Source organism: Pezoporus occidentalis, unplaced genomic scaffold (genome assembly GCF_034315485.1).
Source record: "Pezoporus occidentalis ecotype Australia unplaced genomic scaffold, CSIRO_AGI_Poc_V1 ctg47, whole genome shotgun sequence".
In the NCBI taxonomy this organism is placed as follows: domain Eukaryota; kingdom Metazoa; phylum Chordata; class Aves; order Psittaciformes; family Psittacidae; genus Pezoporus; species Pezoporus occidentalis.
In genome coordinates this window covers 1,532,638-1,559,550 of record NW_026915802.1, presented here as the reverse complement: position 1 = coordinate 1,559,550, position 26,913 = coordinate 1,532,638, and the positions used below count along the sequence as shown (strand labels likewise).

The following is a 26,913-nucleotide window of genomic DNA, read 5'->3' as shown; positions in this document are numbered from 1 at the left end:
ACGTCAAAACCAAAATAGCACGGAAAACAACATAGTAGGACAGAAAATAAAAAATAAATCTCATGGTAATATATTTGCTAAACATATTTCACCTACCAGAGCTAATGTATTTGTATATAATGTTGACATTGCATATTTACTCACACATATACATTTACAAAGTTTATATCCATTATATTTTTATAGAGGGTAAATATTTATCAAAAGGGAATATCTGTGAGCTGGTTGGCAAAAAAACAGAGAAACCACTGTTCCCTGATGCCTCATGGATAAATATGGGTGGCTGCAGTTGCCAGAAGCTGATAGTTTTCACATTTTTTTGCCAGGCAAGGGAGTATAGGAGGGCTGATGACAATCATACAGGCCTGAAGAGGTCATGCAAGTCTTCATGAGCAAGCTGGGTTGCTACCTGTAATTTAAATGGCCAAGTGCATCTGTTTTATATAATCCAGTGCTAAACCACAGACTGCTACAAAGATATGTTCAGTGTTACTGAGAATAAAAGTGGCCATGTAAGTTAGCTGTACTGATCCCTCCCAACATGCCATTATCCTTTCTTTGTCAATGGCTTGCCATACTTAGCTGTATCCTGAGGAACTAGGACATGCCAAAGGGACATATCTGCTGGATGCTCCTTCAACAAGTATGACTACAAAGCCATGAGTCAAATTGAGCAGTATGTAGGGATAGAGAAGGAATTCAATGTTGCCCAGAGCTTAGCTAGATGCTCCACATGCCAAATACCATGGTCTTGACATGCACTCAGAAAGAGCCCTCTTTACCTATCTTTCCCCAAATAGGGATGCTAAGCAGTACAGAAAGTGATGAGTGAGCCCCAACTTCCCTTCTGATTGTTTCCTAAGCTTTCATGACCTCAGAGGTGAAAGCTGTCTTGAACTACAGAATAAAAACTGATTATATCCTAAGCTTTTCTACATTCCACTGAGATATGTAGAAATTATATCTCTTTGATTCAACACCTAATTACTCTTGAGTCTTCAGAGGCACTACATTGCATCTTACTAACTCTTTGGACTGTCTAACCTCAGAAACGTGTCCGCTTAATGGTAAAAGCACTGCTGTGTACATCTAGCTTAGGAAAGCCTCAGCAGGATTTAGAGTCAAAATTCACATTTTGTCCCCACAGGCAGACATCTGGTCTGGTCTTTCAAGTGCACCATGTGCACACACCTCACATTGTAACTTCAACCATTTTACTCCTGCATTTGCAAGACTAGAATGCATCACCAGATCTAACTCTGTCACCAGTGCTCCCTAACTTCTCCCCCATCATGTTGGCAAGATACTCACACTGTCAGAGAGAAACAGAATCACCCCTCTCCTCACCTCACCTCTCCTCACCAGCTTTTGCTCTCCAAAATATGCCCATAATACAAAACGGGACTAATGATCCCATCGTGTCACAGCCAATAGATCTGTAACACAGTCCCAGCTGAGGTACTAAAATGCGAATTCTGATATACGCCTAGATCTCATTTGTAGCCTAAAGTGGGGGGAGCCCTGTTCTTTTTCTAAACCATCCTGATCTATGCATATCTGAATATTTTAAATTGCAGAGACAGGACTTACAGGCTATTAAATGCAGTTTTCCTCAGGATTCATAATGAATTAGAATCACACCATGAGGGCTATTTACTTTTTTTTTTTTAATTGCACTCTGAAAAAGACCCACTTTGAGGTCTGTATTTACCCTTCAGAAGTGGGAATCATTACAGCTGGCAAAACAAGAAAGAAATGGCAAAATAAAATAGTTGGTGGACTGCATGAAAGGGGGATGCACACCTCTTTTTACTGTCCATGAAATTATTTCATGCTCCCTCCTGGGCACTTGAGTCCCAGGCTGACAAGTAGCCATAGCTCATGGGACACAGGAAAAAATGAAAATGGCTTGACTGGCACCCACTAGGCTTAGTTGCTTTTGTCATGCAAAATCCAGAAAAACAGCAGGGACAAAGCTCTTTCATGATCAGTGACTGAAACAAAGAGAAAATCAAAGGTCTTACCTTGTTCACTCATCATCAGGTGTGAGAGGCCTTTGAAAGAGAGAGGAAGAGAGATAGGAAGTAAGAAAAAAAGAACAAACCAGAAAAAAAGCAGCAATATCCATGCACACTCGTCTTGCAATCCAGTACTTCTCAGGATTGGAGCTCACATACTTGAGCGAGACCAAGTATGGATGTAGCATGCAGGACACAAACATATGCAGGTACTGCTTTCCACACTGAGCAGGAAAGCACCTGTCTTAGGTAGAAAAAAACTGTTAGTTGCAGAAGTGCATTTGACTTTCACCATATCCCTTGGGGAGCAACTCCAGAGGCACTGCACACCAGTACAGCCAAATGGGCTAGGAAAGCATTGGAGCTCTGCAGGGAGCATTCACTCTGCTGGAGAGCTATAAAAATACTTCTCAGCTACAGATTTAAAATTCAAGGCTGCAGTGGTCAGTGAAAGGGAGGCCATGATCCCACCACATCTGCTTCAGACAAAACATGTGGGCTAAACACATACACACACACAAAGCTATCCTCCTTCTTGAATGTGATGGCTTCAGCATGTATTTTTAGAGTGAATCAACACTGCTTGCATTTATCAATAAGGCACCAGTATACCAGACCTGCCAAGGAGTAAAAAAATTATGTGTAACCTATTTTTAATGCTACTCCATTTTCTTTCTGGGGAGAACTAGATATTCAGCTTCCAAGAGCAGCATGTTCCTTTGTGGCTTTATAGCTAAAGCTACTTTTCGGTTTCAGAAAGCAGCATAGCTCTCCTCAGCAGTGACAGCCACTCTGTAGATGAAGCTGTGGTCACTTGGGCTGCTCCAGTCTCTGCCTGATAACCCTCTCTGGCATAAACCTTGTTTGTTTCAATTCAAATTCATTTCTAGCCTAAATTTTCAAATAGGCTAGAATCTAAACTACTACTATGTTAGAATTTGAATACAACTGAATTCATACAAATATTGTTTCGATACTATTTTATATATATTCATGCCCAATCCATTAAGTCTCAACTGATCCATTAGTTAATTTTGTGACACATGACATCACAGAACTAAGACAACAAAAATCATGTCCTACCCACTCAAGCTCTGGGTGACCCCTTTCGGACTTGATCCCCTGATCTTCTTCCCTTAGCTTGATTCCTTCTCCATATCTACCTCTCACAGCACTTAATATGCCAGGGATTTTGATTCGCACACATGCACTCACACACACCCCCTCCATCTTAAGTCAGTTTATTAATCAAACAGGGCTGTGACTTTTTTAATTTCACGGAGACTGAGAGGTCAAATGAACTTATTAGAATGAGAATTTTCAACAAGCAGCATGCTGAGTTTGAATTTGTTTATTCCTCTCTCTCTTTTGTATTTTCTTTTTGCGCCTGCTGGAGAAATCTAACATCCAGATCATCTCAAGAATACATTCACCCACAGAGAACTCCAAGCCAGATAAGGGGATTAATAATTGTACAGTCTAAGGAATGCAAATATCTTAATGTTCTTAAAGATTAATGTGGATTTAAAAAAATAATCAGAAACACAACATAGGTTTAGATTATTTTTTTTTTTTTTAGCTATAAATAAACATAGCAGATTTGATACTGTAGGCATATTTCTGGTCTAAATTACAAGATATAATTTTACTGACTCATTTTGCTCTGCTAGTAGAGTGGGTTGAATTTGTCTCTACTTATGACCACTGACCCCATCATTCTTGGTAGGAAAATCCTAGGTCTGACCAAATGGGTACTTGAAAGTCACTGTAAAAAACACTGCAAAAACCAAGATGACAAAAGTATAACTGTTAGGACCCACAAAGCACAGAGACCTTGTACCAATGGTGAAAAAGGAGAAAAGACAAGAAGGTGTCAGTATGACATGCAGCTGAAGCTGGCTGAACAGCAAGGGGGACATCAGATCCTGAGCACAGGTAGGGTTTCCCAAGGCCTGAGCCCTCATACACCGTGGGGAAGGAAAGCCATGGCTAAGGGGCACAGCATCAAAAGGTGCAGCTGCTGGGGATGGCACACTGATGGGGAGTCACAATGACAGGAGATGGGACACTGACAAAGAGAAACCTCCAGAGAGGGTTCAAAGCAAGAGCCTGCATTAAAAATCCTAAATCATACTGCAAGACCCCTTCACTGAGTCCTCTGAATCCACCAGCCTGGGAGGAGCTACAAAAATCTCATAATGTAAGGAATGTCTACATCCATTTTGTCCTTATCAGAGAGCAAATGCTGTGCGTCCTATCTGTCGGGCACATCAGCGAGGTGAAGCCTAGAGCCCTTCACCTGCAGACCAGGACTGGGAGTACCCCCCAGATGTACCCACCATTCTGGCACACGGGTTGGCCTCGGTTCAAATGCCTGCAGAAGGAAGTCTCCCTAAGAAATATTCTGACTCTTTCTGCTTCTTGACAAATTTGAAATGTAACAGGAGCAGTGGTATGGTATGTACACTTTGATTCTTCAGTCCCAACTGAGCAATGGAAGTAGGGAGATTAATGAAGAAGAATGTCCCTCCTACCCCAGTGTTATTTTTTCCTTTTTAAAATAGGAAGAAAAAGGAGGGTACGCTTGGAGATACAGAAAAAAAAATGAATATTATGTCTTAAGTTGTCCACTGACACAGGTCCTTATTTTAACACCAACAAAATTCCAGATTCGTTATTGGCTTGAATAATAATATAAATAATATCAGCTTTGCTCATCTGAAAATTTTCTTACTTGTAATTTAAAGTAGGAGTGAAAATGAGTGTATTTATCTCCAACAAAATGTCACTAAAAACCCAAACCTTCAACCATTGAGAAGTTAAATCTGTGACATTTGCAGCATGTTAACAAAGGCCCCAAATTAGTCACGTAAAATCAACACAGGAAATGTGAACTGACATCATTGTCTCACGTTTACATCAGTTTCAAGATATGCCAAGATACTAAAAGCGTTTTCAAATCATAAAAGTCAAAGTCATCTCAAGGTGGCACAGAGCAGGACTTGCTATAGGACTACATTAAAATAACAGGGCATCCAACAAAACAGGGCACGAGGCGTGAGAATTGTTCAGACCTGCAAACTACACCAGATTTTGCCAGATCTGGGGGACACATACCGCCATGCTACTGGGGCATCAACCATAAAAGCTAGGAAAGCTCTTTTAGCAAGGTCAGGATGCTTAATGAAGGGCATGTTATTCACATATACAACCACTGTCTGTGCCAATAGCCACCCCATTTCAGGGGAATCCTGTAAGAAAATCTCAGTGTCCACCTAAATCCAGGTAAAACATTATTACATTTTAATCTTAGATGTGTTCAACAAGAAACCCTGATTAAAGCCTTTCTGGCTACCCAGCCAGTGTAGAAGTGGGAAAAGCTGGACACAAACCTGCATGAGCCACAATGGTCAAGGAGTTGTGTGCTTTTTCTAAACCAATTTTTCTAAACCAATCATTATTATAATAATCTACTGGCTGAGCATAACTGCTGCCAACAAAAATGTTGGGTAGCAAGTACTCCAGAAAAGGTTTAGGAAAGCCTCAAAATAAATAGCTTATCTGCCCACAAAGAATTTTTTGTCAATGTCAGGAGTCTGGTGACTTGCTTCAAATGTCAGCGATAATAAGGACAAGTGCATGGCTTCAGAAAAAGGGTCTCAACAAGTCTCTTAGATAACGATAAATATCTGCTTGTGCTCAGCCTCTGGAGCCCCAGCTCCTGCAGACCTTCAGCAGTAATGTGAAGAGAAAGTAGCCTGCTTCTTCAGAATGTTGGCTTGTTATTAAAATAATACATCCATTGCTGAGGGCAGACACACGTATAAACTCCGCTCTCTGGCCATGATTTATGCCTGCCGCAACTGCCTCTTCCTATTTAGGTCTGGAAGGTTTTTTGATATTTCTTTAACCTACTACCAATATTATTTTCTTAAAGGTTAATATAACCATCCTTAATCTCAAAGTAGCACTTCAAAGAACTACATTAAAAAAAACACAACTGTGAACCATCTATATTGAAATAGTAAAATGAAGTGGCTCTAATTGTACAAAGTATCAAGGGCCAACACTGGATTCTTACGAAGCCAGAAGGACATTTCTAAAACTGGCTTCAGAATACAGTGATATGAAAATGCAATGTGGACAAACAGCAGTCTTTGTCCTTAAGGATTTACCAGGGGCAATTTTCAGAGTGGAAAAGAAAATGAAGGAAACCTTAGAGGCAGTTTGAACCTCGCCCCCACTGTGGCTCCCAGTACCACCTTTAGATACTTGGCACAAAACCCAAGAAGGTGGGGAGAACACAGAACAGTGAGAATGATAACTGATTGCAACAACAATGGAAGATGGACTCCTTCATCTAGTTAATTATAGGTTGTCCTGTGTTACTGGGCCCATGCTCTGGGGGTGTGCTCATGTGCCTGGGTGTGTGTGCATTGCTGAATTGCTCTGTTAAGATGGGCAGCCTCAGTATTTACCTTTTAATGATGCTGCCAGATTATAAGCCCAAAAGCTCTTAATGAATGGGAAGAGAGACTGCCAGGCAGCAGCAGCAGCCCAGCTCTCCCCAAGGACAGAGGATCCTTTCCCGGGTACCAGGCTCCATGACCCATTCAAACAATAACAGGGCTAGGACTAATGTATGTCTGAGGCAGGGCATCATGCCTCAAATCCTTTACAGAAGAGAAATCATGCAAAGGAAGAAAACATGTAAACCAGGGGTTCTTGCAAAAATAAAATGACATCCATGGAGAAGAGCACTCCTGATGAGTAATGGAGTCTGTTGTTTACACCACCTTTCCTAATTTCCTGAAACCAGCAATTCCTTAAGAAACAGGCTTTTTTTTCCTATATGAGCCTCTTAACTGAGGCTCAGATGGGAAGTTCCACCAGCAGTTCTCTTTTTTAGTTAGCAGGAGAACTGACAAGTCCCTCATCTTCCATGTGGTCCTTCTTAAAGAAGGCATCTTGAGTTTTTCTTAAACCCAAAGACCAAGGAAGACTCCCTAAGGGTCCCCATGTACCAAAAATAGGACATTCCAGCATGGCCACAGGATGGGACTCTCAGGAAGAAGCAAAACCCTTGTCTTGAGAGTGTGAATAACAGAAAAGAAAAAAATCATTCTAATGGAATCTCCTGCCCGATAGACAGGTCAGCTTTGGCAAGAGGACTGACCTGATTCCTTGACTGCTGGCATACATGGTGCCTGTTTTTTCTAACTGGGCAAAGCTGCAGCACAAACTGGGGAGCAGTCATTTTTGTCTGATTCAACTATGATATGCACAACAGCCAAGGGGCTCCTCACAGGCCCCAGCAGTGAGGCCAGCCAGGAGTGCAGTTTTGTTATTGTAGCCCGAGGCCCACTTCCAATGCAATTACACACAACAGCTGTGCTAGCTCCTCTTTTCCATCTCCTTTGCTTCCTCGGCTATGTAGTTCCAGGATAGGTTTTGCTGTTATCAGGGGCAGTGAGTTAGGGTGAGTGGCACCTACTCTGAGTAATCAAAGCAATGAAAGCACGAGGCAGAGGCCAAATAGGAAGTCAATTACTCCAACATGTCTGGGCAGAAATAGCGATCAAACCATCCTAACTCCTTTCCCCCATAGCAGAAACAGTATTCTGACATTGCATATGGCATGTTCCAGTAAGTATTCATACAGGGACAGCTGCAATGTCAAAATACTTGTAGGAAAGCTATTCTGTTTTGAAAGCATCAAAATAAACATGAGAGTATTCACAATGACGGCCACACGCAGAAAAGAATGTGTGCAGGTAGCAAGACCTGAGGGTGAATGTATTTTATTGCTGATGCATAAGATGATGTGCACCACTGCAAATCAAAGCACCTGATCAAGTGGGTGCACAAGTTGGGAAAAGAAGAACTGTTAGGCATGGAATAGAATTCTTCAGCTTGGAAAGGACATCTCTGAGAACATATATGATAGAGGTAAAATCCCAAATAATGCAAACCATGTGAACAGGGAATATTTTTCCCCTATTTGTCAGAATGCAAGGAAAAAGAGTCACTAAATGAAATTCTCAAGTAACAGGTGTAAAAAAATAAGTGAAAAGCACATTCCACATCTGAATGATTAAACAATGGGACTTGTTATCACAGGATACTGTCGAGTTAAAAAACATTAGTGGATTAAGAAAAAGACTGGATATGTCCAGATAAAATACATCCAGCAACAACACCATGATCTTGATGCAGTATCAGGTCAGAAAATCCTTAAAACAGTGACTACCAGAAACCACAAAGGTGTATCAGGACAAAACCAATGCTAATGTAGTTTCTTACACTTCTTCCAAAGCTCCTATTTTCATTAAAAAAATGCTTCTGAGCTAGATGAATTCTTGCTCTGACCCTCGTGATCACTACTGCCATATTGTTGCAAACGGCAACATGTTTCAGTGCAAGAGAATTCGATTTGAGGACAGTGTCTGTGCAAAGAACATGCAAGAATAAAAACAGTGGTAGTATCTGTGATGAAGAACGTAAGTCTTTACAAAGTGTTTTCAAACACCTGTGTGAGTGGAACTGAAGATAACGGCATGAGTGGATTCTTAATTTGACCTAGTACCTTCTATGAATAGGAAACTTCAGATGGGCTCAAACACAATTCACACATTTTCATGCCCAAAAAGCAGAGTTCAGCTTCAAGAAAGTAATACATGTACGCTTAAATGACGATGTGGAGTTAGGGAGACAGAGGAAAACAGCAGCCCTGACATGAAGAAGGGAAAGAAGCATTGAAAGACATGGTTTGAAAGATAAAGAGCTAGACCAAAACAGTGTTTGCATGCTTGTGCCTTCATGAATCTCTGTATCGTTAGGAAGGCTTTGTTCAGGCAAACAAGAACTAGTTTTTCCTCAGGGCCCCAGATAACTAGGTCATTTCTACTGGGTTGTGTCCATTCAGTTTCATGCAATCTGTAGTCAGCAGTAAAGTTGTGACAGCAAACTGCCCAGAACTTCATCTCTTAGCCTGCTCTCCTTGAACATCCGAGTATCTCCCCCACAAAGTGGATAAACATGACATGAATAGGAAAAGCACTATATAAACTCTGGCACCTCCCAGGCATCAGTTCCAGTCACCATAATACCACAGATCCATACTTAGCTCTTTCTCCTGCACATAGTCTTCTACTAAAAAAACTAAGTGGGACAGAACATGTCACTTGCCCCTTGATCTACTTGTTTTTTCCCAACAATTTGTCTTCCACAACCTGGACCACTGGCAATGAGTAGAAGGTGCAAATATATGAGTAGAAGGGGCGGATATTGTGCAGAGGTGACAGGGGCATCCATTCTGGTTTGTGCTGCATACTGCTCTCCAAGAAAGGCACTTAACCTCTGTAATAAGGCTCTTAATCTCCATAATGTTCAGCCCAAGAACTCTAAGCATGTTGTGAAGGAGAAGTGAGGCTGTAGCTATAAGCCCAAAGGGAAAAATGAAGTTCTGAAAGGAGAAGTTATGTCTCCTCTACATGACACAGTGAGTCAGTGACCTAGCTGAGTACAGACAGTAACAGTCCCAAACTCCAGGGCCCAGCTCTAAATACTTGACTTTGCTGCTTACAATGCAGTGGTCTTATTTTGTGACAGAGGACATAATATTTGCAGGGCAGCTAGGCTAACATCTGAGAAACTCCTTTCAGTTGTGAAATAACCCAGATGGGATCTTCAGTTGGCTCTTGAAAAGAGCATAGCACTGCAGCCCCTATTGCTGGAGGACCCCTTCTTCACAAGCAGAGACCATGCAGCCAGGAAAGGCTCATACTACACACTTCTGTTTACTTAGAACAAGACCAGCTTCTTTGCACATTGCAGGAACTGCACCCATCAGAGTTCTGTGGTTCCCACTGCTGCCAGCCTCAGCCTATTTACAGCTACCTTCTCTTACTAGGGAATTAGTTCTAACCAGTATATTCCACAATAAAAAATACTCAGTTAATCAATGGTCTCTTTACAGCCACTCTGCTGCCTGTGGATAAATAGTTACCACTAGCTCGTAAAATCCCTAATTTGTCTTGCAAACAGTGGATGCTTGAAGTAACCATTCTAACAGGGGCCCAGGGCTCTGTCCTCACAATAGAGACAGCTGGATAGGCAAATAGGAAGAAAGCCTCTGCACAGTCGGGGAGAGGGGAAGTACAAAACCAAACCCTCCTGGTGGTCCATACTGCTGCCCAGTTATGCAGCAGTGACAGTATCCTCCCCAGGAGGAGTGCAGAGTGATTAGACTGCATGGGAGTAAGCAGTTACAGAGCCCAATAATGAGATGTGGGTAGTTGTCAGGCTGAAAACACACAGGTAAGTGCAAGAAGAAATGGAAAAGAGCATGCACATGTGACTAAATCCACGTGGGAAAGCACACAGCAGTCCTGAGAACAAGAACACGTGTGTGAGCGATGGGGAGAATAAAAAATGCACATCCAAGCATATAAATTATGAGAATAAGATGGCAGTGGGGCAGAAGAGCCCATTCAGAAGCAAAAGGATGGACTGCCCCAGGGTGCTCACAGTAACAGCAGCATAGCACTGTCCTGGTTGTGCCACCTCTGCTTGGACCCCTACTACTGATGCCGTCATCCCCTGCAAACTGTGCAGGCTTCGAAGACGACCCTAATGCTCTTCGAGACAATGCTTGTTTGTGGCAGATTATCATGCGTGCTAATGGTAGAGTATAGCAAGGCCATGCTTCCCAATCCAACCATCCGCCTCTGCCACAGACACCAACAGCCTCAGGATTTGTTGGGGAGACTTGTGACTCCGAGCCCTTGCTGCCTGTCCTGTCAGATCCTGCCGAGAGGAGACAAAAGTTCCTGGACACTTCAGACTGGGGCAGAGAAGGGTTCTCAGTCTCATGGGTCAGTGAAAAGATTCAATGTTACACTTGAGAGATCCTTTCTCTCCAAGCATGCCAGGCAGCATTTGCCATTTGGCCACTTCCATCCCCACTCTTGCCAGCTGAAAATCTGATTATCCAAGTGTAGAAAAGAAGCAAATTGAATGGAAAACTCATTCCAGATCCAGGTCAGGTTTAGTAAAAGTTATGCAGAAGGCTGAGATGGAAAACAGCCTCAACTCTCCCATCACCCCACTCCGGCCAGGGCAATGCCAGCTGCTTCCCTGGGCTCTCACTGCCATTTCACATAATGGTAAGCCACGTGGGGCTCCCTGAGCATGAGGTAAAAATTAGTTTCTTAACTTCAGTGGCAACAGGATGTGGACTACAGTGTAAAGTCCTCTAGTGCAATTTACCTTTGCAGCTGGTGTCAGGGGACTCAAACCATTCTAGCAATGAGAGAGGATCCTGGGGAGGGAGGTTTGAAGTTCTCTGTGGTAAAATACTTCCTGATGGAAAAATTTCCCAGATAAACAAGCACACAAAACATTTTTTTTTACTTTTAAATTCATAATTTTTGCCCTGTCATATAGTAAACTTTTGATATCTAAATAAGATCACACATCCACGTTCTGCCAGAAAGGTACTCATTGGGTTTTAAAACCTAAACTAAAACAACAACAATAAACTCCTTTGCTAGCAGAAAGGAAACTCAACAGGTTGTCAGTGGATTACCAAATGGAGTAGACTGCAGATAGAGAAGGAAAATGACTGAACTATATTTGTACACTAGACTACACACAGATATATCAGAAATAAACTGTATATAATGTGGTGTTCAAAGCCAGGTAATTAGCAACACAAGCAACCATTTTCAATGTAAATTTCATGCAGAAAACATCCCTTTAACTGACCAACACAGTGTACTCTTTGAAGAGGGAAGTTTGTGACCTTTGATACTTTTTGCAAAGACTTTGCAATCCAGACCCTGTGATGTCCAGTATGAAGATTTGTTCTGTGTGCTTTCAGGAAGCGGGATGAGATTTTCTGCCCGCCACCACACCATAAAGAACAGCCTTTCAGCTCAGCAAAAGCCACACTTACCTGGAATATGATTGACATCTGTCGAGGTGTTTTCATGGCAAGCAGAAAGCAGAAATAGAAAAGAGAGAGAGAGAGAGAAGAGAAAAAAGCCATTAGAAATGCACACAGCAACTCAGCATCCTTGCATGGATATCAATTTCATGCAAAACCAGAAGTAATTAGGTCTGTTTGAAGGCCACCCATGCAAGGGAGGAGGCACTGGCTCCCTCTCCACTGTGCATGTCAAAGTGAATCCATCATCATATCTGTCCGGAGAGAGAGTTCCTGGAATCAGATAGAACCAAGCCACGTCAGTTCCTGTAAGAATATCAGTTAAAATATTCTACTGTTTTTCACACACAAGTGCAAAAGAAAGAAACAAAACCAACCTGCCTGCAGGAGGTTTCTATTGCACATAAATTCAAGCAAGTTTTCAGAGAAAAAAGAAAAGAACCTGCTCCCCTTTTATTAGGGGCCATGTGAATTTATGACCAGGTACAAGACACTCAACATAGTCCCAAAGTCCAGAAGAGAGCCCATTTCTTTTCATTCCTCCTACCCATCATTCCCAAAACAACATCCTTCATTGCAGACAGCAGTACCAATGGGGGGAGGAGTGCCAGAGGTTTGCACATCCCATATATTGACTTTTCACAAGATGCTGAGTTCAGACCAAACATCATTTAGCATTTTTTTGCTTTGTGACATAAGACCACTTTTCAGAACCAATCACATTAATCCCCAGAATAAATTAGTCCTTTAAAAAAAGAGAGTAGCAAGACTATGTAAATGCTAGTACGATCAAAGAAAAGGCATATCTTTGAATGCAGTGACTGTTTTGGGCAGAGCCCACCAATCCCAGAGAATGTGCTTTTAAAAAAAAATGCTTCTCATAACTTTTTTTAGCATCCCAAGTTTAGTCTTCCTCTGAACAGCTACTCTTATCATAACACCATGAGGGAGGAACTCCTGAAATCTCACGGGATAAGAGTAATCAGTATTTTCCTTCCAAAGCAGCCATCCAAAAATAAAAAGTGAACTTGCTTGGGCAAACAGCGGGGCCAGGTCCACAGGCAGCATTCTTCCCTGGAGGCTTGTACATTACCCAGGAATTGGGCTGCTGCAAGAATCATCCTTCCAGTAAGACTACAAAGCAATACATTAATGATTTGGACTACTACAAGTCCTGGGCCACTTCTGCCACAAGTCTAGGAGCATGTCATGCTGGGTGCTTTGCCTACGCACAAAGGTCTAAGAATATATTCTCCTTACCTGAACATCCCCTCCAATTTCCATCAGTATTTGCCCCTTCCTGCCCAAACCAGCTGTGCTCTGTGAAACCAGTGCCACTTCTCTTCCAGACACACTTGCATTTTGGTGGTGAGTGACTCCTGTGCATGTTGCTTATTGTTTATCACTTTGTAATGGCTCCAGAATCATTTGAGGAAAAGTCCCTGTGGTACATCACACATATATCAAGTCATCCTTCCCTAAGGAGGTAATAACCCAAATAAAACAAAGCATAAAGAGGGCCTTTTGCATCAACTGATTTAATTTCCATAGCTTTTACTAAATAGATATGTCAGATTTGATGAGTGTTATTTGTTGCCTTTCCTCTTAACACATAATCTAAGAATTGGTGTCCTGGCATTCGAGCCTGGAAGAACGCTTAGCACTGAAAGTTGGCCTGAAAGTAATTATTTTTAGGTAGCAAAAGGAAACAAGTGTCAGGCAGCAATGCGTGCACTGAGGATGGAAGGCAAATGGAGGTGAGAACAGAGGCAGAAGGAAGGAGTGCACTTTTAAACACCACTGCAGAATGTGAGCACAATGACAAAGAATTTACAAGTCAGCAGCTAGGTCTTAGTTGAGATGTCACTTGGGAAAATCAGTGACAGAGAATATGATCACACATTTCAGAAGAGGAAGAAGGGAGCACCATAAGGCACTGAAATTTCTGGGGCAGCCAGCAGCTGCCCTAAAGCCTATTCTACACAGGTACAAAGCTCTAGGCCCATGTTGTCCTCACAGCCTCTGCATGCCTGACAAAGGAGCAGGCACAGCTGCAGCCTGGGCTACCTCAAGGGCCAAGGAACAGCACACAGCCTCACCAGGGTGTCTGTGTTTCAGGAAATGTGTAGGATGTTTAGGGAATAAAAAGGATCAGCAGATAGAAAGGGCAAAGGAAAGAGCTAACCAAGGGTGAGAAAGGGATAAACACATTAAACAAATAAGAGAGGAGGCAGTAGGCTGTAACTGATACACTGCTTGAAACAATACTTAATTAACTGTGCGTGAATTAAACAGGTCATGAAGCTGTTAAAAAGCGGAACAATGAAGTGTTACGAGCTACACCAACACCTCAGAAAAGTAGTTTCTCAATGGCAAACAATCCCAGGCAGACAGCACGGGGATTTCCTTTTAGCCGTATTTTTTGTTCTGATGTCCCTAAAAGCAGGTATCCTCAATCCCTGCTGGTTTTACCCTTAGCTTTCTTTTTGATGTACCTTTTTTGGAAAGTCTCCACTGACACTATTTCTATATACATTAGCTGCACCAGAAAAGTCACTGTTTGCATCGCTGCAACACTTTTGCAGTATTAACCTATGTGACAGCCCAGGTCATTAGTGTTACTTCCCACACTAAAATACAAAGGGAGTTTCCTGTATTGCAGACACCCCCCCCATGTGGTACCTGCTGGCAAATGCTGATTTTTAAATGGTGAAAGTACTTGTTTTTTATTGTAAAAACACACATGAGAAAGCACTGCTTTCTTTGTGAAGACAAAAATGGCATATAGCCAGTCAACCCTCACAAAAGACCCTGCAATAAATACCACTGTGGCATACAACTGAAACTGCCATTCAGGTCCTCACAGCAAACCCTGTCACACCTCTGCAGTGTGGTTTGCCACTCCACTGTGGTGCCCAATTAAAATTGTGGTTGCATATATCATCAAAAGGGATCCTTAATAAGAAACCTCTGATTCAGTACCTTATGGCTGGCAGCTCCACAATTAGAAGAAATCTAACACCTCAGGAAAGGTAGAACATAGAGATGGAAAAGTGACCAGACTTGGGGAGCTGAGCTGACTCTTCTTCAGACCCCACCATCTGAGACATCTGTTCATGTTTTCTGGTTTGTTTTCAAGTGGGCTGTTTAAAGCGTGTCCCCAGTCTCTTCCTTTTCCATCAGCGCTACCTCCTTCTCCCCCCCACAGGGACTCCTACCTGCTCCAGGGGACTAAGGAGGTGCAGTGTTCCCAATCAGACAGGGAGCATGCAGAACCCATAGATAACAAAAAGTCCAGTGACCATGTGACTTACTGCCATGCTCAGAACATTTCAAACACAGAAAGGTCTTCTCTTCACAAAAGACAAGGCAGAATTTGCTTTATCCTATACACGAGAGTCCGTTTATTGCTCCTTTGTAAAGGGCTAAGCTGCAAGCCAGTGCTGTTTGCTTTTGTTCTTAGATGCTAATAGGTGGGTTGAAAGAGGGATCAGCAGGGCTGCTGCCTTTGTCTGTTGCAGCCCCAGCCATCTGGGTGGGGTGGAAAGGGAAGGAGGAGGATGAAGGGGAGCAGGAGGAGCAAAGCAAACATTATTATAGCTCAGATCATTCCCGTGCCTGTAGAGGAAACATCTGAGGTATTTTTTAACTCTAACATTTTTAACAAGAAGTTTAGCAGTAAGGGAAGGTGTCATGAGAGCACACTTCTCTCTCCAACTGGAAGACAAGGACAGCAGACTTTCAATGCACACCAGGCCTACCAGTACATGTCATCTTGATCCGAAGAGATCTGCTTTCATTCCCATCCCCATGATGCATTCAACCTTGTCCCCTGCTTTGATGGTCTGCGGACACTTGTCTTCTGTCAGCTAAACTGACAGCCACTCACTGAATTCACACATCGCAAACCAGCTGTCAGGCAGAAGCATCCTAGGTTAAATGGAAATAAGCACCCAGAAATGAATGGCACTGTCTTGCACTGTAAGTCCCTCAAGCTCTCTGGCGTCCCCCTCCAGGGTTCCCTGGTTATCAGCTCTCTGCATGCCAGTGTGTGGGGAGGAGTGGGGAGCAGGAAGAAACTGGGGAGAGGAGGAGGGCAAAAGTTATAACACTTAAAGGCACCTGTTTGTCATAGAAGACCCACTCCCAAATAAGAGAGCTCCTGCCATTAGATAGGAAAATGACCTTATTCTGAAGCTCATTCAGTTACCAACACCTAAAAAAGCTTTGCTAAAGCAGATTTAGCTCTCATCATGCTGCAAATACAGAAAATGGATAAAGGTACAATGTTACTGACAGAAGCATCACTGGTTGGGAACTCTCAGTCACTTAACTCTAACTTACTGATATATGTGAAAACAGTTCAGAGACCATAGATTGATGCATTTATGGCAGCCTGTGAAATAATTCCAAAGGTATGTGATGAGCCAGCCTGGACTCCTGTGGTATGCTAGTAAGAGATGCTGGCAACTCAGAACCAGCCGATTTCCTCTTAACCAAGCTCTGAGGCAACATTTTAACAATATGATGAGCTGCATTTTTGCTGAGCTTAAAGTCCCTCAAATTGCAATGAGAAAAGTCTTCATTAATTTGATACTTCAATAAAGTGTTAATTCCAGATGCTAATCTGGCAAGTGGTCTTATTGCATTCAAGCCTGGTCTGTTAAGATATAGCTAAATATATGGTCCTACTTCACCTCCTACGCCAAGCTGTTAGGGACCAGTGTTGCTGATGCAAACCTGTAGAAGCCCCTTGCTTTTCTCTTCAGGACAGGGTGGTTCAAAACCACATGGGAGTGTTACAGCCACATAAAAAAAAAAAAATAGCATTTACGTTGTATAAACAGCTAACAACAGTTTACTTGAGTAAAGAACTGTAATTTGGCACTGTAGTGAGATCAATCCCAAGCATTAGCACAATATCCCTGTAGTGCCCATTTTCACACAGGAGATAACCACCCTGAAGATTGTTGCATTTATGGTTAACTGGATTAAAATCCTGGCTGCATTAATCATAGAAGACTTGACATAGAAGACTCGACTTGACTTTAAGATTGCCATGATTTCATTCCTTGTATTTACTTAACATCTTCTGCCTTACTCTGGTAGTAGGCTCCATCCCTGTTATCTTTGCACTGACTTCAATGGAATTGCCACAGAAGCAAATTTTACCAATTCTGTTTAACTTCCTAAGCATTTAAGATACTGAAACAAATCCAAGACCACTCAAGCCTATGATGTCTGTCACTAAGCTGCACACTGGGATCATGAAGAACTTCACAGTACTAGCAGGTGGAAGCCTTATTGTCTCACTCCAGAAGAACAGGACCCTGTAATTTGCGTTAATGGAGTGTTGAACACTTCTGATTTTATTCAGCGGAGACAAGCGGTGACACATACACAAACAAGTTCATTACAATCAATTACATTTCTCTGTGTCCTTTGTCCTATGGGATCTCTTAGGCTTCAGTCTCTTAGGAATAGCGCTCATTTCATATGCTGTATAGAATTGCAGACATTTGTGGTACTGTGCTTTTGCACAGCTAATACTTGGGATCCCAAAGCACTTATTAGCTGTGAATGTAGGAATCATTCATTCAGTACTGAAATGCAGCCAGCTCTGAAGTGAAAGAGACAGATGTTTAACAGCTTACAGGAACACCATACAGCAGTTTAGCTGTCACGAGTTAGAACAACAAGAACTACTTAAAGACGCAGAATGAAACTTGGCTGATTCTACTAAAAGTGCCATGAGATTTTAAAGCACTCCTGATTTAAATGAGGTGAAGGGATCTGAATTCGAATCTTAACTGAATGGTTAACAGTGATTTGAGGCTTCCAGTGCTCTTCTCCATACTGCGTGCATTCGTGTTGTGGGCAGTCTGCCCTCTTCAAAGGGTCAAATGTGAGGCTGACTGACATGTGCCTCAGTACGTCACCCTCTGAAGTATATAAAGTTTGAGTGGATCTTACATCTGCTAAAGAAAACGGCCCCTTTGCCTCAATTCTTCTCTCAGACAACCAAGATGCTCTGGCAGAGTATGTGCTACAGCTGGCTGGGGAGATACCCGCAAGTCACTATGGTTTTGCTACAATTGCCTGGCCATGTAGAAAAGTGCTTTCATAACAACATGGTATAGACGGATTTAAGTATGCCTGCTGCTTTCAGAAACCAATGCACAGAGTGACTTAGCTCCAGTAAGAGTAAAAAAAAAAAATCCCTCTAATTAACTCTGTATCATTACTATTCGTACATAAAGCTGCTTGCTGATTTCACGGCCTTCAGTGAAAGTACCATCCCCTCCCACACATCCCAACAAATATGTTCATGTATATTCCTTGGGGCCTGGCTATGCTGCTGCGGAGAAAGCCAATAGTTCTGTAGCCTACTTACTACTAGCAAAAATCCAACTGGAGTTTAATTACTCAGTGCCCTCCAAACAATCTGTTGATCTTCATTTAAACTACCTACATACATTGCCTGAGTACTCCAGGATGAAGCTGCTTTCTATTTCAGCCTAGGTGCCTGGGTACTAGAGGAAATAGAGGATTTGTTCCCTACTATTTTGCACCACACTCCCTTACATGTCCATTCAGGAAGTTGTGGTCACAGTCTTGTGGAGTACACAAAGAGAGAGATGTAACTGTATAACTTCTGCAGAGCAGATGCGAGCACAAAAACCCCAGAGAGTCCTCTGTATTCATTAGAGAGAAAATGAGAAGACACTCACCATGCAGAACAGGAAGTTCTGGTTTAATGTTAGAAAAATTTGGCAGCAAGAGGACAGTAAGGCTCTGGAATAGGTTGGCTATTAGGAATTAGCCACCAGCACTGGAGTCTATAAAGAAAATACAAGTATTCCTCATTAATTTTTCAGATACATCTGATCTTGTCTTGGAAAGACTAGCTGACCCTTGAGACCTTTTCCAATCCCATTTCCTATGATTTTATTATTCTAATTCAAAATGTGCTTTCCCTAGGCAATCCCATCAGTAACAGCTGCCAGGCATCACAAAATAAGAGCTTCAGTAATGGAGCAGGGCAGACACCAAGGCCAAGCCTCTGACAGCAGCCAAGCGCACATACTCAGGGAAGAGTCAATGGAACCAAGTACTTTAATTAACAGCTTCCAGCAATGACAGACTGGTGGAGGTTGCACCATGATCAAAACATTTAACAGTCCTTGATGGACCTTTCCCTCCTTCACTTTGACTGGTCTCTTCTGGAACTAGAACTGATGCACTGTGAAATAATATCTTCATTTGTTCATTTAAAACCTGCAGCTGAATACATCACATTGGGCATACCCCACCTGTTGCTTTAAAAAGTACTATAAATAAACATTCTCTACTCAGCTTCACCACAGCACTTTTGATTATAACTGTCTCCCTCACTTCCTGCTTAAGCCACTTATTTTCTAGACTGAAGAATGCTGGCCTACGAAGACCCTCTGCACAGGGCAGCCATTCTGCGCCTACAGTGAAAAGACATCTAAGTTATCTACAGCAACACCAGTTTTGAATTCTATCCTTGCATTAGTTGTACCAGGCCATTTGTGTAACTACTATATTTTATCACAGGTCTAAACCCATCAGAAGCCTGTCCCTCCCTTAGGGGCATACAGTACTACACAATCTGGGCAAAAAATCCAATGAGAACAAACCCATTATTCTTGTCAGAAACACAGGCTGACAAATTTATGAATAATACAGACTGTGTTTGAACAAATCAGCCTAAGAGCACCCTACCTCTCTGGAAATCCTTGTTCCTCACTATGGCCTTGTGCAGACCCAGACCCCCTCTTCCCTTTCTCTTTAGCAGTATCACGCACACAGCCCTATAACGAGCATTTTTCTCCCCTAGAATTCACTCACAACACTTGGGCCTGTGAAGGAGGACTAGATATCAGAGGACAAACAAAGCATGTCACAGAAAAATATGGACACTCCAACAATGTGTGCCCAAGCTATGCATGCACAGTACCCAGTCTCCTACACAAACACTATGATTTGTCATTCAATGTTCCACACAAACAGCAAAAGCTGACAAATAGTTCATCATGTTATATACTAGAAGTGCCAAAGCTTTTTACACCTAAGTGGCCAGTCACAATAAAAAAAGGGAACTAAATGACTTCCTTGACTTTAGCTACAACATTTAGGACCACTATTTATAAACCATTCATATATTAGGAGCAGTGGCAGGGGTTACACAGAAAGTTGGGTTTCATTTTCATAGGTTATCTTTAATGGTAAAAAAGGGAAGAGATGATTTTCCCACTCAGCTCGGACGAAACAAGAACTTATGACCTTCTCAAAGCATACATTGCTCATACTTCTGCTTATTTTTTTCACACTTGTGTAACATCACCTAGGCACTTCTGTACCTGATCCCATGCAAACACAGCTGGAAATTCCTATCACTATCTCCCTTCAACGTGAGAGAACCTCACGCTTAGCAAAGCCTTTCAAAAACTACTTGCAAGAGTAACATTCCCACGGACAGCTGCTTCCTCATGTTCTAATTACAGCTGAAACCAGTTTCCCATTACAAGCCAAATTTTCTCTTGAGTTTAACAAGGACTAAATCAACCAATGTGACACTTCAATGGCTGCATCACATCATAGCAAGAGATGTTCTTGTAAACTGGAGGTGACTTACACAACAAATCTTACGGATACGGGAGCCAGCTTCTCTCCAATAGCCTTCCTATTTTAATTGACTTAGGCATCAGGAAGGGATGGCAAATGAATGGATGTCCCTAAATGAAATATGCTCCCCACCAGGAATGCTTGGATTCACCAGCATGGCTGCTACTGCTCCGATCTCTCAGATCCAGCAAAGGCAATAATGCTAGACAGTTATCAAGACATAGAGATAACAAGGAGCTTGTTGACAATGATGCACTAGAATGGACTTTCACATGCTGACCACCACAAAAACTAGCCTATTTTTGATCAGTTTTGTGGCTTACACTAAACTGAACTCGCCATGTGACCCAAGAGGCTAAAACTAGTTTCATTGTAGGCACTCTGATACCTGCTCAAAGTACTTAACTTGGGCTTGTGGTGCTTCACCTTTGCATCACCTGCAAGACTGACAGAGACTGAAAACCAGGGCATTACTCACCATATGCCACAGAGAGTACCTCTCCTCATATTAAGAACCTGCAGGCATTCTGCATATTTTCAGCTGTCTTGTTCTCAGAACATCACTGTGACAGCTACCAAAGGCATTTACTACCCCCAAATCCACTGCAAATGGTGCTGCCTCCATTCCTCTCTTATCATCCAAAAAATGATGGACAGGAATGAACTTCGGGCATATCCCCTGTGACATATACAGCACTGAGGATATTCAATAAATAGTAACACAAAGAACAGAAAAAGGAGTTAACACAAGGAGATTTGGAAAAAAAAAGTGGTAAGTAAGCAGAGAAAGGGCTCGTTAAGCCTATGAAGTGGCCCAAGCTATAATCCATTTGCTGTACCCAGTCTTGGAATTAGTAAAACAAATCCCCTGATAAGTCTGACAGAGTTATTAAAGGATGTTAATATACCCCTCAGAACAATCTGAAGAAGCAGAGCTGGATCCACAGAAGGCTGTGACTAGCCTAGTCAGGCAAGGGTGCAGGAAGAAGAGGGACCCTACTCCAAACCCACCTGACCCTCATTGACAGGGTTGCTTCCTCCTACCCAGCCTGCTCTGGAAGGGTTGGAGGCTGCAGAACAAGGCGGGAACCTGCAAGGAGGAAAATTCCCCATCCCCACTTCTGTTGCCAACCTAACCTTACATGAGGCAATGATAGATGCTGCTCCACTGGCTGAGCTCTGTGCTGTCTGAGCCATTCTCTGCTCACAGCAGGACTTGGTGCCAGGCCACAGCAGGGACTACATCCTGTACCACTGTCCTCAGAGGCCAGCACCTGAGCTCCGAAGAAGCAGCAGCTTGCGCAGCCTTGGAGGAGAAGGAACACTCCTTTGCCTGGTTACTCCTGGCACTTAGTATGCCTTGTACTGCATCACAGCATCCCAGGACAGAAACGGCATAGTACAGCCATCTGCAAGGCACACAGATGTCCCACAGAAATCAAGAGGTGGCATTTTCCACATTAAAAAGGACCTCTGACAAACTCCACTCAATATCCCAGATACTGTATCTTTAGTATCACAGTGCCTCTTTGTTGGAAGATCTAAGTAGAATTAGCATTTCACCACTGAATCCAGCATACACAATATTACACACCTGAGATTATACATCTCATCTTGAAAAAAAGGGAGGAGGGGAAACATAACTCCCACTTTCTTTCTCAACACTGATTATAGGCAATACAGAATCAAATCTCGGTTTATTACAGGATTCAAATTGGAAACTTGTAACTCAGTTCTGTATGGGGAGCCTTGCAGAAGACACTGTATTCAAGGAGTTAGTGATCTTGACCAGGCCATGTCTACTCTGCTGGGCCTTTTACTTGGGACTTGAGAAGCCTCAAGAAGTATGCATGGGAACCTGCTGGGGTGCCCTGTGCCAGCCTCTGCTGGATAGCGGTGCGTGTTATGACAGAAATAACATCCCAAACCATCAGGAGAAGATACATGATTCTGTTTGCTACACACAGTAAAAGGTACCAGCATGGGAGGAAGGAGGAATATCCATCCAAGGTTCATCTGGTGCTGCATGAAAGCAGGGTTCCCAGCCTCTAAAACAATATAAAATTTACATGCTATCTATATTCCTCTTTGTCTTTTATCTTATTAAAATGTCTTTTTTATTACACCATTTGTTGTTGAGGCTTTTTATTTAGGTCCAGAAAAATCCCTGAACACTATATCTCACTCTTTCTTTCACTCACCTGTTCCCCCACCTGACACAGTGCTGGTTAGCCACATGGTGCTATCAGGTGCTGAGATTTTTGCTTCAGTAGGTCACTCAGGCCAAGGAACCATTCACAGTCTCCTGCACTAAACATTCATCTCCCTGAATTGCCTACTGATTTGAAAATAAAGACCGTCATCTTGAAATTTACTTTGTATCTATAATGCGCTTAGCGTGCTGCTGGGTTTGGTATAAGTATCAACTAACTATTGATTCATTCACTCCAGTTCCAATGAGAATGGAGTTCCAGTGTGTCTGCAAAGTGAGAACTCTATTTATTACACATAAAGATATATAGTGCATGCTTCTCCAACTTACAATAATCACCCTGAATACAGCATGGGTAATCAGAAGAAATGCATCTTCTTTTGCCCTCCCTCCTACACTTACATATCATTTTTAAAGTATGTGTTTAGTGGGGGTTTTATTCCATGTTATTGCTGTATTTGCTGCTGTAATATATATATTTAAATTAAACAGAAGTCATCAAGAGGTTCTATTGGAAGCATTTGCCTTGTTTATTGTTGAAAGGCACTGCTTGGAAAAGAGTAACTGCTGACTTAAGTAAATGTGAAACATAATGACAGGAAACAGCTGCATTCTGCATCTTTCAAAATGCTAAATTTTCTTCTGTGAATGTCTAAATGTAGACCTCCAGCCTGCAGTGGGATCCATGCAGATGTAGACCCAAGTGTATAATCACAGGGCAGGGCAGAACCTCATACCCACTAAAATCGGCAGATGTTTCTCTACATTGAATGAACTAGAATCAGGACCTTAAAATTACCAGTGCTTGCATGCAGAAGAATTTTGGGTTTCTTTTTTCTATACACAGTCAAAAAACCTTTTGATTAATATGTTAATATAATACAGGTAAGCTCATACCCAGAACAAGAGAAAACAGCCAGAGAAGGTGCAGGAAAAAGAGCTGCGCATCTTTTGGTATAGAAAAAAAAAAGTTTCAAAATTTCCACTGCTTCTTACATCTGTGAAAAGGAGTGTGCACAATAAATAGCTTCCATGTCCATTTTCTCACATCTATATACAAAAGACACTGCTGAGCAGCATAAAGTTCTTCACCTCCAAGGCACCAGTTCAAATCTACTGTATGTCAATAAACATTCAAAGTTATTCCCAGCTAGCAGTCCTTCCATGACCTTAGTGAAAGCAGATGAGTGGAGCCCTTAATTCATATCCACGCTGATGTCTGAATGCAGAAAAGCCACCATTACAATAATTGGCTCCCAACAGTACACAAATATGTTGAGCACAACCCCCCCACCAAGAAGACTGCCAAACGCTAGCACTAATTGATGCCTCACCTGGGTCTTACGCACAGAAAGAACACAAATTCATCTCGTATTTCTAAATGACATCTCTTTGCAGAAAATTTCAATCAGATGCTTGTTGCACAAGTAAAAGCTAATACCTCTCCTCCAGGAACTGCTCTGCCTCACCAACCAGGATCCAGCTCTAAGTGTTCATGCACCAAAAGGATGGAAGAGGAAGGTGCTAAGACAGCATACGTCAGGCTGTCCCAGGGTGTTTGTACCTCCATGTCTGTGATGAGGTCATGGAAAGCTGTATCTCTCTCTTATTCCCCAAATAATTCAGGGCCTATAACTGCAACATTAACCAGAGAGAGCTTATTCTGATTACATCTTACAGAGCCTCATTCACTGCTGGGGGAGTAATCAGTCCCATACTCAGAGAGCTAATAAAGACTTCCTCCACTAGAGCGACATAGCCCTGAATCAAAACAGTAACTATTAGGGAGCAGAGACACAACTCATCTTTGGGTTTCACTGCTGGTCATATGCACTATTGCTGAGGTACTTGGAATAGGGACTGTACCTTCTTTTCTATGGCCTCTAATTAATAATAGGGTAATATCTGTTTTTTCATCTTCAAGAGTATGCCATTATGGACCCCACTGGAAATTACTGGAAAGCAGTAGCTTTCCAGGACAGTAGGAGAAAAGTATTTCAGCTATATGAAGGAGTGACTGAAGGATGGCATTCCTGAACTGGCATGTGACATAGCTGCTTTTTCAAAGACATAATGTTTAACTACATAGAAAACTGATTATTCTATATTGCCACCTTGCAACATGTTGCAGACTGTCCTGGGTTCAGCAGTAGCAGTCATTTTTCTCCTTCTTGGTAGCTGGTGCAGTGCTGTGTTTTGACTTTCAGACTGGGAACAGAGCTGATAACAAGGATGTTTTGGTTTGGCCAAGGACTTTGTGAGCCTCATACTCTGCCAGGGAGGAGGGGAAGGTGGGAGGAAGCAGAGACAGGACACCTGACCCAAGCTAGCCAAAGAGGTATTCCATACCACAGCACGTCATGTCCAGGATGTAACAGAGAGTTACCCGGGAAGGGCTGGGACTGCAGGGTTGGAGGAGGTATGGGTCGGTGCTTGGTCGGGCTGGGGGGGGGGGGGGGGGGGGGTTATCGGTCGGCTGGTGGTGAGGTGATGTATTCTCTTCCCTTGTTATTTGCTTTATCATTGTTATTATTGGTGGTAGCAGTAGTGATTTGTGTTATACCTTAGTTAGTAAACTGTTCTTATCTCAACCATGGGAGTTGCATTCTTTTCAATTCTCTCTGTCGCTCCGGGAGTAGGGGGAGGGCAAGAAGGGGGGGAAGTGAGTGAACGAGTTACCTGACTGGGTTTAAACCACGACACAGACACAGGCACTAACATCTGCTTCTGAATTCAGAGAACCACAGCATCACAAAATAGTTGATATTTCAAGGGACCTGTTGAGACCATCTATTCTGACCCTACCTCAACCCTCCCGAACCCCTAACTCCCTCAGGTCAAGCTAGACCAGGTTGCTCAGGACTTTCACTAACCAGGTTTTTACTATCTTCAAGGATGGAAGACTGCAACAGTTGGTGAAGTGTGCCTGGATATACAAACCAGCTCACCCTTTTTGAAAAAGCTGGATATAACATCTAAGTGGTTCACAAAGGTGTATCTTTGATGGGCGGGATATAGCCATAAATACACAGGAAGGTGGTCTACAAGATGTACATCTTTCCCTTCTATAGAGGAATGCAAGTTTGAGAAGAACAGCAGCACAGGCAATGATTTGCAGAGAACCCCAAGGCCACGGTAGGAATAAAGCTGGAGTTTCATTTGCAGAGTTATCGAGTTTCAGTACTATTTTTTGCAATTGAATGCTGCATCATACAGCTGAAGGAGCTGAAGATGAGTCTTTGTATTAAGGGACACCCACAAGAAGAAACATTCAAGTATATTACAGTCTAATAGTGCTTCAAAGAGAACTTTAAAAAGCAGATATTGAGGCTCCAGGTAGAAGTTGAGTCTCTAATGAAAAAATGATAGTATAATGTAGATCCTGAAGGACTACTAATACTGGTAACACAGCATTAAAAACAGAATACATGATTGGATCTAAATGCATATGTATGTGATATACTAATATCATTGCAAGGTGAACCCCAAGAGCCGAATATTAATCCAGCATGTTGCAAGAACAGCATGTAGGAGCCATCTTTTTTACCAGGGGCTTGCACAGGTTCAGATAGCTTTAAGCAGCTCCTACTTAAAACTCGTACTGTGAGAAGTAACTCCTCCTGTATGAGAACTTGTTGGCTTGTATGAAAATCTCCTGAATCTGTAAGAAGCAAACTGGTATTCAGATGCTCACCTCCCATCTATCATGCACAGCAGCCAGCAAACAAGGAACATTTACCTGCAGGTCATTCCAATATACATCCACATAAGATGGAAGAAGGGTGGGGGCCAGCTGTACAACTAGACAGGTATGACAACCCAAACACTGTCATTTGGTAAAGGGTGATCAGGAAAATCATAGTCTTGTACTATGATTTTCTTAATCCTGAATATTAGGCAGCATACATGGGGAAGTTATAGAAAACTACATAGTTGCAAAATTAAGCCAATAGAAACGTAGCACAGGCAGTATATGGAGAAGCAGATGGAGCACATGGTCTCTTCCCTTGTAAACAAGTCTGTCATGAAATATCTGTATTAGCAGAATGTACAAAAGAACATTTATAAGGACTTTTGCAGCA

At 42.4% G+C, this 26,913-nt stretch overlaps 1 protein-coding gene across 32 annotated transcripts in view; it reads right to left on the bottom strand.

The window, feature by feature from the left end:
- Positions 1 to 26,913, bottom strand: part of NRXN3 (neurexin 3) — a 1,035,236-nt gene that overhangs the window by 939,532 nt on the left and 68,791 nt on the right. For 27 of the 32 annotated variants that reach the window (XM_062636166.1, XM_062636181.1, XM_062636183.1 and 24 more), the window contains exons 3-4: positions 11,977 to 11,994; positions 2,025 to 2,054 (exon numbers count right to left, since the gene is read on the bottom strand). The exons of the other annotated variants lie outside the window; for them this stretch is intronic. In XM_062636166.1, coding sequence (XP_062492150.1) covers positions 2,025 to 2,054; positions 11,977 to 11,994 — 48 coding nt within the window. The remainder of the gene's footprint in view (positions 1 to 2,024; positions 2,055 to 11,976; positions 11,995 to 26,913) is intronic. 32 annotated transcript variants of the gene reach the window in all.